General features: G+C 34.1%; 1 protein-coding gene across 2 annotated transcripts in view; it reads left to right on the forward strand.

Moving 5' to 3' along the window:
- The window catches only part of itgb8 (integrin, beta 8), an 81,690-nt gene that overhangs the window by 43,578 nt on the left and 24,451 nt on the right, over window positions 1-13,661 (forward strand). The window contains exons 1-4 of one of the 2 annotated variants that reach the window (XM_051137188.1): window positions 5,131-5,662; window positions 7,633-7,718; window positions 9,090-9,261; window positions 11,304-11,550. In XM_051137188.1, coding sequence (XP_050993145.1) covers window positions 5,566-5,662; window positions 7,633-7,718; window positions 9,090-9,261; window positions 11,304-11,550 — 602 coding nt within the window. In that variant the 5' untranslated portion in view covers window positions 5,131-5,565. Of the gene's footprint in view, window positions 1-5,130; window positions 5,663-7,632; window positions 7,719-9,089; window positions 9,262-11,303; window positions 11,551-13,661 lie in introns of those variants that run through there. The other variant, XM_051137187.1, reaches the window with a different exon arrangement.

A 13,661-nucleotide genomic window follows, 5' to 3' on the forward strand; every position in this document is an offset into this window, starting at 1 on the left:
TGGTAAGCATTTTAGTAGCTTTTATATCAAAAAAGAGCCGTTTTAAAGAGTTGTACACTCAATAATGAATATTCAATCATTATTTATTTGCCTTCATGTTGCTTTGAACCCATGTTCTGTTTTTATTTAATAGAAAAACATCATAAAACCTGGCACAATGCATTATTTTTTAACCTGTATGCAAAAAAAAAAAAAATTAAAGAGATTATTTTTTAAAACAATAATTTTATGCAGCAAGGATGCATTAAATTGACCCAAAAATGATAGTGAAAACATTTATGATGTTGCAAAAGATTTCTATTTGAAATAAATGGAATTTTTTTAAAAAAACTGTTTAGTTCAAATACTAAACAGTCACTTAAAATTCGAACATTATTTGACGGTATTAATGTATGAAAATACCATCTATAAAACTATAACTATAAAAATACACACACACACACATATTTTTATATTGTGTATGCTAATATATATATATATACATAATTTTTAAAAATATTTTTTAGATTATTGTGTGTGTATAATTTATATATTTTCTTTTTTGAAAAGCTGTAAAAACAGTAATACTGTCAAATATTATAAAAATGTATTATAAATATATACATTTAAATATAAATATATATACAATTTTTATGTGTGTGTATAATTTTTGTATATATATATATTTTTTTTTTTTAATTTTGATGTGTGTGTATATATATATATAATTTTTTTTAAAGCTGTATTTATTTGACAAAAAAACAGTAATACTGTCAAATATTAGAATTTTAGTATTAGAACACATTTTTCAAATATACATTTTTCCTATCAAAGCTAACGTTTATATATATTATATATATTATATATATAATTTTATAAATACATATATAATTTATAATTATTGTATTAAATATGTATTATTTAGTTATTCTTTTTGTCTTATTTTGAGTTTAACAGACAATAGTTTTATTGAAAATACATGTATGTTCCACAATAAATGTAATTAATTACGTTTATTTATTTTGGATTGAATTTTGGAAGAACGTGTTTAGAAAATTGGCAAAAATGTTGTTTGTCAGTGATGTAACAGTTATAAAAAACATGCATGACTGTTACCATAAATCTGGCAAATGTGTTTGGGAAAAGTTTAGCACAGAGCCTAATTAAACTTTAAGGAGTGTCACTTTTTTAAGTCACAGAAACAGGGACAACTCCTGTCTTATTATTAGTCTCATGACCTACATTACAACATGCTGACGGTGGAATCAGATCACAGTGATTTACCGTCCTTTCGCTTTCTCCGTTTATCACAGTCCGTATCTGTGACTGTCACAACGTCCCTCTGCCGGGACACGTCCTACATACTGGACCCGTTCCCGTAATCCGCTTCCACTGAGCTGCTATCTGGAGAATAGGAGACACCATTGTCCTCTCCTCCACCCATGATGAAACACTCATTTTGGCCTGGAGAGATGGGCTGTTATTTGTTGTCCCGGTTTTTCACAGTCTGTTGTGTATAAGTGCACAGAAATAAACAGCCGTGGCTGGGCTCAATAAGTGTCTCATACTGAAATCTGATCTACTTGTTAAATGAGTACCTTTTAACAGCCATTTTCCTGACACGTCTAATTTGAAACGTATTGCAATGCAATGTGCGTCAGTAAAATCCCTTTTCTTAGTACACTAATGAAAAATTCTGCAGTCATTTACCTGTATGTCATTCCAGAACTGTTGGATTTGTCTTTCTTCCATGGAAATACAAATGAAAGTGAAGAGGATGGGTGATATTTAACTCCAACAGGGACAAAATGCACCATCAAAGTGATTCATACAACTTGTGCCCTTAAACTTGGACATTCATCAGAAGAATCCTGAAAAACAAATGTATGACGGTTTCCACAGCACAATTGTTTTCAACATTAATAATAATCATAAGTGTTTGCTGAACGGCAAATCAGCATATTAGAATGATTTCTGAAGGATCATGTGACACTGACACTGAGTAATGATGCTGAAAATTCAGCTTTGATCACAGAAATAAATCATATAGTAATAGACATTCACATAGAAAACAGCTATTCTAAATTGTAAAAACATTTCACAATTTTACTGTTTTTACTGCATTGTTAATCAAATAAATTCAGCCCTGTTTCAAAAACAGGCTATTTTGGTCATTTTATTTTGGTCACAACTTTTTTAAGCTTAGCAGCGCCAGTCCCTGCTAAACGCTAAAGCAGCTAAATGTCTTATATTTGGGAAAAAAAAACATCAAAAAGGTTGTAATATCAGGACGGTGCGTAAATGACAGAGTGATGTTAATTTCTGAGTGAACGATTTTGTTCTTATGGTGTGTGCACAACAAAAGCGAATTCAATTATTTAGATTATAGAAAGTCAATGCAAAGATGCGAATAGACTAGAATTTGTGCCAGGCGATGTCATTGCCGCAAATGTGCGTTATCGCGTCTTCTGCGCAAGTTAAAAAAAATTACAACTTGAGTGAAAAATTCACATGAGGTGTTGTCAATCAGCAAAGAACTTATTGACACGTCCAGTTTGACATGAAAATGGAGGAAAGCATTACATGATTTTATTCACGCAAGTGATGCAAATATTCGCGTCACATGTGCTGTGCACACAGCATTATTATGAAAGCGTGTTTCTGGCACGTCAGTTTATCACAACACATGATAATACGCCTCAATTGCGTCTTCACATCCCGTGAGTAAACTAAAGCGAGTACGCAATGCAAATATTTGCTTTGTGTTTGGTGAAAGCGCATTTCCGCCACGTCAGGTTATGGTGTGTTCACACCAAAAGCGAATTTAATTATTTGCGGAAGTAGATTACACACAAAGTCCCTTGATGCAATTATTCGCTTCGCGTTTGGTGTGCACACAGCATTAATATTAAAGCACGTTTCCACCACGTCAGGTTATGATGTGTTCACACCAAAAGCAAATTTAATTATTCATGCAAATAGTAAAATACACACAAAGTCAATGCGAATTGGGCGATGCAGTTGCCACGAACACGTGAAATACACCTCAATTGCATCTTCTGAGCAAAGTCAAACATTTCAACTTGAGTGGAAAATCTGCATGATGCGTTGTCGCACAAGCCAATCAGCAAAGAGCTTACTGACACGTCTGGTCAATCAGAATGATTATTTTTATTTATTTATTTTTTGTTTGTTTTTATTCACGCGAGTGATATACTAGTGCAAACTAGAGCGCTTCGCATTTGGTGTGCACACCACATTAGTATGAAAATGCATTTCCGGCACGTCAGGTTATGATGTGTTCACACCAAAAGCGAATTTAATTATTCGTGCAAGTAGTAGATTATAGTGATGGGTGCTTTCGAAGCACTGCTTCGTGAAGCTTCGAAACTTTTGTGAATCAATTGATTCGAACCAGTGGTTCGAAGCGTGTATCAAACTGCCGAAGTCATGTGATTTTAATGAACAAGGCTTCATTATGTCAAAACTGTTTTGAAACATTTCGAAATTCTAATGGTTTGCCACTGGGGGGGTGATCTTTGTAAACCTGTGAATCATGCGAGCTCATTGAGATCGCCCCCCAGTGGCAAACTACTGAATCAGTCTATGGTTTTTACCTGATCTTGGATCGGTTTCATTAATTTGTAGACAAATTTGTAGTGGCAATTGTGTAATTAAAAGGATGAGAAGTAGTTAAGTCTCTTACTAGCCTATATACTAGCCTATATATATATATATATATATATATATATATATATATATATATATATTTAGATTTATTTTTGGCATTTTCGCATTTATTTTGATAGGACAGTATAGCAATGACAGGAAACGAGCCAGGACTCGAACTCGGGACGCCCGGAGAGCAACGGCACTACATGTTGGCGCGATGCCCACAAGGCTATCTCTAACAGACACTTCATATTTAATGGTATTTTATTGTTTTTATCGCACTTAATGTATTATACGTTCAATAAAGCATTTGCAATGGGTTTTTAAAAGCTGTTTTTTATGCATGTTTTAGCCTGAGTTTTTGTCACATTTACATACTTTTGACCAGCAGGCATCTCTAGTGTGTGGTGTTTCGAAACATTTTGACTCATTTTGCAAAGCAATTGGTTCAATTCGAAGCTTTGAAAAAGTTTGTTTCTCCCAACACTAGTAGATTACACACAAAGTCAACGCGAATTGGTCTTGCGATTGCCACGAATGTGCGATATACGCTCCAATGGACCTTTCTCGCATTTCCGGGTTTCTCATAGCGGAAGTCGTCATAGTTGGGTAAAATCTGAGAGCTGTGAATGGGAGAGTACCACAAATATATTTTTTGCATTCACATTTGCTCAAATAGCAAAAGAAAAACTACACGATAGTGTTTTCACAACTTTTAATCAAAGGAAAAAAATTCAGAGAGACTGATATCGGCAATAAGAAGAGAGAACAATGTTAAATTTACCGTCCCTCCCATAGACGTGGCATTTGACACAACCTCTTATAGCGTTAACTAGTTTTTTTGTAACTTGATGAAAAGGTGATATAACACAAAATATAGTGTTATAAATGCACATACATATTTTTAAAAATCAAAATCTAAAAAAGTTTAAAGGATTTATGATGATGATGACTGTTAATATGCAAATATTCGCTTCGCGGGCAAATATTCGCTTTGCCTTTGGTGTGCACATAACATTAGACGCCATATTGAATTTACCGCGAATGAAAATTAGGCTGTGACGATTAACGGACAGTCTTTACAACGGCGAAAGTCAAAGATTATGTAATCTTAACAACTTTAAAGACTGTTTAACTGAGTTTTTGTCTAGTTTCTTCACACAAACAATCGGTAAGTTTTTTTTTTTTAAACGCGCTGTACTTCAGTCCCTCACAGCCTCGTTTTCATTCCCGTCAGAAATGAAGGTGGCTGAGGTGGTTTAACAAATAAAAAAGATAAGTGAAACTTTTTAATCTCACAATTCTGACTAATCTAAATCTAAAGTCAGAAAGCCTTGTACTTGTCATTGTTTAAATTCCTTGCTGAAGCAAAAGCGTTCAATACAAATCCTGCCAGGATTTTACTCAACAACCTCTCATTCTTACAAGAAGAAAAGCGGGGGGAACATTAAAATTCCTGCTCCTCCTCTGGTACAGTAGACTGATCTGGGATCAGCGCGGGTCGTTACCATAGCGCTGCCTGACTCAGTTCGGGCTCACATAGGTGGGCGTTCATCAGCTCCACTTTCAGAATCACGGCAATGAACAACAATGAATGCAGTTTCTTACGTCGCTGTACACTTTTAAGGGATGACGCGCGGACGGTGACCTTTGCGCGACGGTACAAGAAGACCGCGGATGCCAAACACGGAGCGTCACCTGCGCGTCCGATGCGTAAAGCGCGCAATGACAACAAACCAGGCGCACTGCGGTCCCGCCGCGCTTAATCTGAATTTGGAAATTGGGATTAGGAGGTCGTTAGGTGAAGCGAATCGCCCTCCTTTGTTCGCGCGGATGAGGGTCTGACGTGTTCCCGGGGGATTTTCAGTTGCGGTTCAAACGCTGGAAACATACACACAAGCCCTCAATGCTGCTATGACTTCCTGCATCCGTCCATACTGTGATCTGATTGCTCTTCGCATGCTGCTGCTGCTCATCTCGGTGCTGCTCGTACTCGTGAGGTCCGATTCGGGTGAGTTCGGCTCTCGATCGTAACCCTTTCACAGTGCGTTTCATTGTTTTTACCTTGTCATGCTGTAGCCGGATGCATCCTAACATCGCGAACTCATGGGAATGAATGGAAATGTCAGTGTTTACACACGGGGCAAGTTGTCACGCGTTTTATAGCTCGATATATAAAAGAGGTTTTGTATATTGCTTTCAGAGAGTCCACATATCCCAGTATCGTTTTAGGTAGTTTGGTTTGGTAACGAGCGAACACTTAAAACCACGCTAAAAGGCTGTACATTAAGGCGAGAGCCAAGTATACGCTTAAGGTAGGTCTTAACTGGAAGTTTGCCTCAAAAACAGTAATGTCAAGGTTAAAACAATGGCTTTGATGATGTTGTCACTTTTCCCATTTATGCTGAAAAGTATTTATAGTCTGTGATACGTTTTAAGTACAGATATTTTGTGAATGATGTCATGTTTTCGTTTTATTTAGATAGTATAGATTTCCTATTGTGACAACTTGCCACATACTGTATAGTGGCACAAAAAACAGCTAAAACCAGCTTGCTGCTTTAAAATGAACTTAGCTGGTTTGAACGGGTCTCCCAGTCTGGCCAAGTTGGATTTAGCTGGTTGATCAGCCAGACTAACCAGCTAAACAAGTGGTCAAAACCTCTCTAAAATCCACCTGCCAAACCAGCTGGCACCAGAGCAGGCTGGAAGACCCGCCAAAAAAAGTCATTTTTCATAAACCTCAAGTGTCTCTTAATCAGAATAATGGCTTTATTGTTGTTGTCATACTGAAAAGCATTCAATAGCCTACAGTACATTTGAAATATATATATATATTCTGTAGATGATGGCATTATTTTTTGCTTTAGATAGTATTTAGTAGATTTCAAACAAGGTATTTTACTTTAATCAGTGTCAGTAAACAGCACGTTCCTATTGTGACAACTTGCCCCATGGTGTATAATGATTGGGATGATTTTTAAAAACAGTTTAAAAGTAAAGTTTAAACATGGTTTAAAATGGACATAGCTGGTTTTAGCTGATTGACCAGCTGGTTTCCCAGCCTGGCCAGCTAAATAAGTGGTCAAAACCCCCAGCTGGCACGTTACTGGCATTATTTTTTTGCTTTAGATAGTATTTAGTAGATTTCAAACGCAGATATTTTACATAAATCAGTGTCAGTAAGCAGCAGGTTCCTATTGTGACAACTTGCCCCACACTGTATAATGATTATGATGATTTTTAAAAGTAAAGTTTAAACATCGGTTAAAATAGCTGGTTTTAGCTGATTGACCAGCCGGTTTCCCAGCCTGGCCAGCTAAATAAGTGCTCAAAACCCCTCGAAAACCAACATGCTAAACCAGCTGGCACCAGACCAGACTGGAAGACCAGCTAAAACCAGTCAGAAAACGTTATTGGCATTATTTTTTTGCTTTAGATAGTATTTAGTAGATTTCAAACACAGATATTTTACATAAATCAGTGTTACATAAAGCAGCAGGTTCCTATTGTGACAACTTGCCCCATGCAGTATAGTAAGCCTGCTATACCAGCTAGAACCAGACCAGGCTGAAAGACAGCTAAAATAGGTGCACAACAGCATCTTTCTGCTTAAAAAAAGCCTAAAACCAGACTAAGCTGGCGTTCAACTGGTTTTAAGTGGTTGGTTTGCTAAAGAAGTGGTCAAAACCCCTTCTAAAACCACCAGCATTTTCCTTAGTAGGGTGTAAAATAAAGTTTATATAGCATGATTGTGCACTTTAATATCTTCCCATTTTATCCAGATTTATTTTCGCGTCTCGCTGTTAATATTCTGTTTGACATTGACATTCACTGGCATGATTTGTTCATCTTCCTAGGTAGTTTCCTTCCAAACAGTGCGCTGTTCTGTCCTGACAGGGTCTGTGTTGGACACAAAAGCCCACTGAAGATCTGACCGCTCGTTCATTCATGTGTAAATGTCTCTGTCTCTGTGTTCAGCGGATAACCGATGCTTGTCGTCCCTCATCTCCACATGTGAAGACTGTCTCAGACGCGGCCCTGAATGTGCGTGGTGCTCTCAGGAGGTAATGTGTGTGTGTGTGTGTGTGTGTGTGTAAGTTGCTATTGTTGTGTCTCGGCATACTGTGCGAGGTCTGAGTGTGTGAAGTGCTCGTGTTTAGTGATAAAGAACCAGAGCCCTAATCCCCAAAATGCACCGGTGATCGTGGGAACCCATAAAATAGAAATGCGGAAGCGTCTTTGTAGCCTATTTACCCCTAACTGGTACTAAAGTGTACTTAATGCTAAAGTGTACTTTAGTACCTTTTGAAGGTAAAAGGACAAGCTTAACTGAAATGAAAACAAAAATCTAAAATTTTAAAAATATTTAAAAATACATTTCAGAATGTTAATTAATACTATAATAGTATATAAATAATACAGCCAAAATTCAAATAAAATAAAGCTAAACAGAAATATAAAAAATACTAAAAAGAAAAATGACACTAGTTTAACTGAGATAAATATTTAGGAAATATTTTAGTGATTATATTAAACACACAAAAAGAATTGTACGGTTCCATAGCAAAATTAATAAAGCTGCAAATTAAAATGAAAACTTAATAAAATTACAATGCAAATATAAATACAAAAATGTAAAGTTAAAATTTAAATATTAATAAATACTTCCAAAAATGAGCAAATCCAAGATTTAAGCACTTGTCCATTAAAGTACGGTTGTGGTTTGGTCAGGCCTTAATTAGTCAGTTTTAACTTTCTCCATCAGTGACGTGTTTATTAATACTATAATAGTATATAAATAATATAGCCAAAATTCAAATAAAATAAAGCTAAACGGAAGTATAAAAAATACAAAAAAAAAATTAAAAAAAATTAGGCAAGTATTTAAGAAATATTTTAGTGATTATATTAAACACATAAAAAAGGTTGCATAACAAAATTAATAAAGCTTCAATTTAAAATGAAAACTAAATTAAAAAAATGTAAATATATATATTAAAAAAAAGTCAATTTAAATATTAGTACATACTTCCAAAAATGAGCAAATCCAGTATTTCAACACTTGTCCAGTAAAGTACAGTTCTGGTTTGGTCAGGCCTTAGTCAGTCAGTTTATGGAGTTTTAACTTTCTTCATCAGTGACGTGTTTGTTTTCTTGGGATGAACAATTCATTTTAATGCTTTCTTTGTAAAGAAAGTCATGCCTATTACTGGGATTGTGGTTAAGAAAATCCGTTCATTAACTGGCCGCGGTGCTCGGCACCAGTCAGACTAATCCCTGACCGACATCTCAGCAACAATCTTTCAGCTAAAGAGCTTTTGCATGCTCTGTGTACTTTAAATAATGCCACCCTACACAACAGCTGCCTTGTTTCTTGAAGAAACAGGCATTTGCGGTGACCCTTGACCCATCTGATAGTTTGTTTACCCTGACAGAGGTTTCTGGACGGGGCTCATGTGAGTCAGCGATGCGGATCTGTCTCTGACCTGCGAGTGCGGGGCTGTGAAGAGGCGTTCATCGAGAACCCCAATGTGAAGGTGGAAGTAAACTCCACTGACGGCAGCTCACAGGTGTCACCGAGAGAGATTAACATCCACCTACGACCAGGTAACATCTGATTACAGTAAACCACTAAACTGATGGAGAAATGTCCTAGCACCCACTAAAAACATCATATCAACACCTTAGCAACCTGTAACACCCTAGAAACAACAGGAGCAACAACCCAAAATTTAGAAACCACATAACAACTTGTCGACATAAATGCAGAACAACTTAGCAACCTCATAGCATTGCCATAACCACCACAAACACCCTAGCAACGCCTTAGCAACCTAAAAGACATTAGAAACGATGACAGTTCAAAAGAGTTAAAAAGGCAAATAACAATGTTACAACATAAATGAAGAACAATTTAAAAACCTCATAGCAATGCCATCCCAACTACCAAGATCACCCTAGCATCACCTTAGCAACCCATAACACCTTAGAAACATCAACAATAACTCAAAACACTTCAGAAACAGCATAACAATGCTGAACACCTTAGCAACAACTTAGCAACCCAAAACACCTTAGAAACAACAGCAGCAACAAGCCAGCGTTTAGAAACCACATAAGAATGTTCCAAAATAAGTGCAGAACACCTTGACAACCTCATAGAGATTCCATGGCAACCACTAAGAACACCCTAGCAACACCTTAGCGACCCAAAACATCTTAGAAACATCAACAATAACTCAAAACATTTTGGAAACCACATAACAGTGTTCCAACATAAACAAAGAACACCTTAGCAACCTCATAGGAATGCCATGGCAACCATCAAGAACACCCTAGCAACACCTTAACAACCTGTAATACCTTAGAAATGACAACAGCCCAAAACACTTTAGAAGCCAAATAACAAAGTTACAACAAAAATGAAAAACACCTTAACAACCTCATGGCAATGCCATGGCAACCACCAAGATCACCCTAGCAACACCTTAGCAGCCATAACACCTTAGAAAAAACAACAGTAACTGAGAACACTTCAGAAACCGCATAACAAGGTCAACATAAATGCAGAACACATTAGAAATGACAGCAACAAGAAGCCAGCATTTAGAAACCACATAACAATGTTCCCACATAAATGCAGAACACCTTGACAACCTCATAGAAATTCCATAGCAACCACCAAGAACACCCTAGAAATGCCTTAGCAACCCACAAACCTTAGAAACTACCACCCAGCAGTTTAGAAATCACAAAATAAAGTGCTAACATAAATGTAGAACACCTTAGCAACCTCAAAGCAATGTCATGGCAACCACCAAAAACACCCTAGCAACACCTTAGCAACCCAGAATACCTTAGAAACATCAACAATAACTCAAAACACTATAGAAACCATGTAACAACCTTATCATCTTCATAGAATCGCCATGCAACCACCAATAACACCCTTGTAAAGCAACTCAATACACCTTAGAAACTACATAACAATGTGTCAACATAAATGCAGAACACCTTAGCAACCTCATAGAAACCCCATGTTAACCAACAGGAGTACCCTAGCAGCATTTTGGCAACCCACAACACCATAAAAAAAAATCAACAATAACTCAACACACTTTTTAAACCATATAACAACATGTCAACATAAATGCAGAACACCTTAACAACCTCATAGAAACCCCATGGCAACTACCAAGAGCACCCTAGCAACACCTTAGCAACCTCATAGAACTTCCATGGCAACAACCAAGAACACCCTTTACAGCCTAAAAGACCCTAAATACCACCCAACACTTTATAAACCACACAACATTGTGTCACCACAAATGCAGAACACCCTAGCAACACCATAGCAACCCATAACTCCTCAGAGACATCAACAATAACTCAAAACACCATGTGGAAACCACATAACATGTCAACATAAATGCAGAACACCTTAGCAACCTCATAGCAATGCCATGGCAAGCGCCAAGAGCACCCTTGAAAAGCAACCCAATACACCTTAACCCAATAACCAAATTACACAACAACATATCAACATAAATGCAGAACACCATAGCAACGCCATGGCAACCAGCAAAACTTTTGTCATTAAATGTCAGATTCTAAATCTAGTGTCATGATGATGTCACTTCCTGTGTTAGGCGGCGAGGCGACGTTTGTGGTTGAGGTGCAGCAGTTGGAGCGCTATCCTGTGGATCTGTACTATTTAGTGGATGTCTCGGCCTCCATGCAGGATAATCTGGACCGGCTAAAGACGGCGGGTCTGGCTCTGTCTCATCAGATGAAGGAACACTCCAGCGACTTTAGAGTGGGCTTCGGGTCGTTCGTGGATAAACCACTGTCTCCCTACATCGACGTGCATCCCTCCAAACTCCTGAACCCCTGCAGGTGAATCATAATTCAGAGAAACCTATTTTCAGAATGAGAATAAATTACTATTATTAATAATAATAATAATATAAATATTATTTAAAAGTAAATGCAATTAAATGAATAATGTATCACTTTATTATTATTTAATAACTTAATATTTAAGTATTTAAAAAATATTTGTAATAATTATTAGTTATAATTACATCATTAAAAATAATTTAGTCATTTCTTATGAAAAGAGTGTGATTTTACAGTAAGTATGCTTCAGTAACAAATGATCCAAACAATTACAATAATTTTTAGCTCTACACTTTAATATGTGACTCATAAGCTTGTACGTTTTATTTTGGAAAGTGATTTTAGGAGAAACATTTGAGCTGATACTTGAGTCCTTGAGTTCTTCTGTAAATGTTATTATTACTGTGTATCGCTGTGCACTTAATGCTTCTGAACTGAGATTGGCAGAGAATCACACAGCTCAGTTTTTCTATTTTATTTTGATTACAAAAAAAGATGCTTTTGTTCACATTGTACAGATTGTATCTCTTGTGAAACCTTTTGTTGCCTTTTTGTAAAGGACATAATTTTTTATATCTTTTTCCCCCCTGGAAGCTCTTGACTTTTAAAAACGACTCACTAAAGTGACACTGCAAAGGGAAGCATCCAAAATATTTAAATAATTTAGTTAATATTTATTTTTTTAATAAACTGTGCAAAATATGCATGCTTGTGGCAGTTAAGTTTCAGTTCAGTATTTACTTTGTCTCAAATGTTTCTCTTAAAATTCTTTAGAAAATAAGTAAACTGATAAATTTGTCAGCTGTTAAGAAATTGATGAGATGTTTGCACCCAGTTGATCACAGTCTTATTATTTAGGTGCTATTACAGTATTTATTATTTATGAGTTTTTCTTTTTCTTACATTTTCTATTTTTTATTTTAATTTAAGTTTACATTTTTATATTTTTAAGTGGTTATTTTTGTAGTTAATAATAATAATAACAATAACAACAATTGCTAAAAATTATATTTGTATGTATTCATATTTAATGTATTTATATTTTTATTTTAGTAACTTTTGTATTATTATTAAAGTTTTTTTGTTTTGTCATTTTCTTGTTTTTTATTATTTAATAATTTATTATAATTTTTATGTTTATTTTTTAATAATTTTTTAATTTAATAATGAAAAAATAATACTACAATTACTACAACAAAACAATTACTAAATAAAAAAAAATACTAAAATAATTTAATAATAATATAAATTAATGCAAAAATAAATATTATATATTATTGATTTTAATATTGTTAGTAGTAGTAGTAAATTTTTGTTTTTGTCATTTTCTTAGTTTTTATTTAATCATTTATTTACATTTTTATTTGTACATTTTTTTAAATAATTGTTCATTTTTTATTATTTTTAAATATATTAATAATAATAATACAAATACTAAAATGAAATAATGGCTAAAATAAAAATAAATACTAAAAATAATTAATAATAAAAAAGTACTATTATATATTATTAATATGATAAATATTTATTATTATTATTATTATTATTATTATTATTATTTTTGTAGTTTGTTTTAGTAACTTTAGTACGTATTATTACCATTAAATTTTTTTGTTTTGGTCATTTTTGTTGTTAATAATAATAACAATAATTGCAGTAATTTTTGTATGTATTTATATTTCTTATTTTAGTAATTTGTTTTAGTAACGTTGTTGTTGTTGTTGTTGTTGTTATTATTATTAATAATACGTCTTTTGTTTTTGTCATTTTCTTGTTTTTATTAATTTATTCAAAATTTTAGTTTAATTTTTATTAATATTTATTTAATTTAATTTAATTATTATAATAATAATGATAATAAAATTACTAAAATAAAATAATGACTAAAATAAAAATAAATACTAAAAATAAATAATAATAATAATAACAACAAATAAATATTATTATGTATTATAAATATTATTTATCATTATAACTATTTTATTTATTGTCATTGTTTATTTATTTTGTTTTTATTTTTTGTGATTTTGTCATTTTTATTTGTAATTAATTCTCTGTAGCTTCGATTTATTTTTATTTCAGTTTTAGTTTTAATAATTTTAGTACTT

This window comes from Labeo rohita, chromosome 19 (assembly GCF_022985175.1).
Source record: "Labeo rohita strain BAU-BD-2019 chromosome 19, IGBB_LRoh.1.0, whole genome shotgun sequence".
NCBI lineage: Eukaryota > Metazoa > Chordata > Actinopteri > Cypriniformes > Cyprinidae > Labeo > Labeo rohita.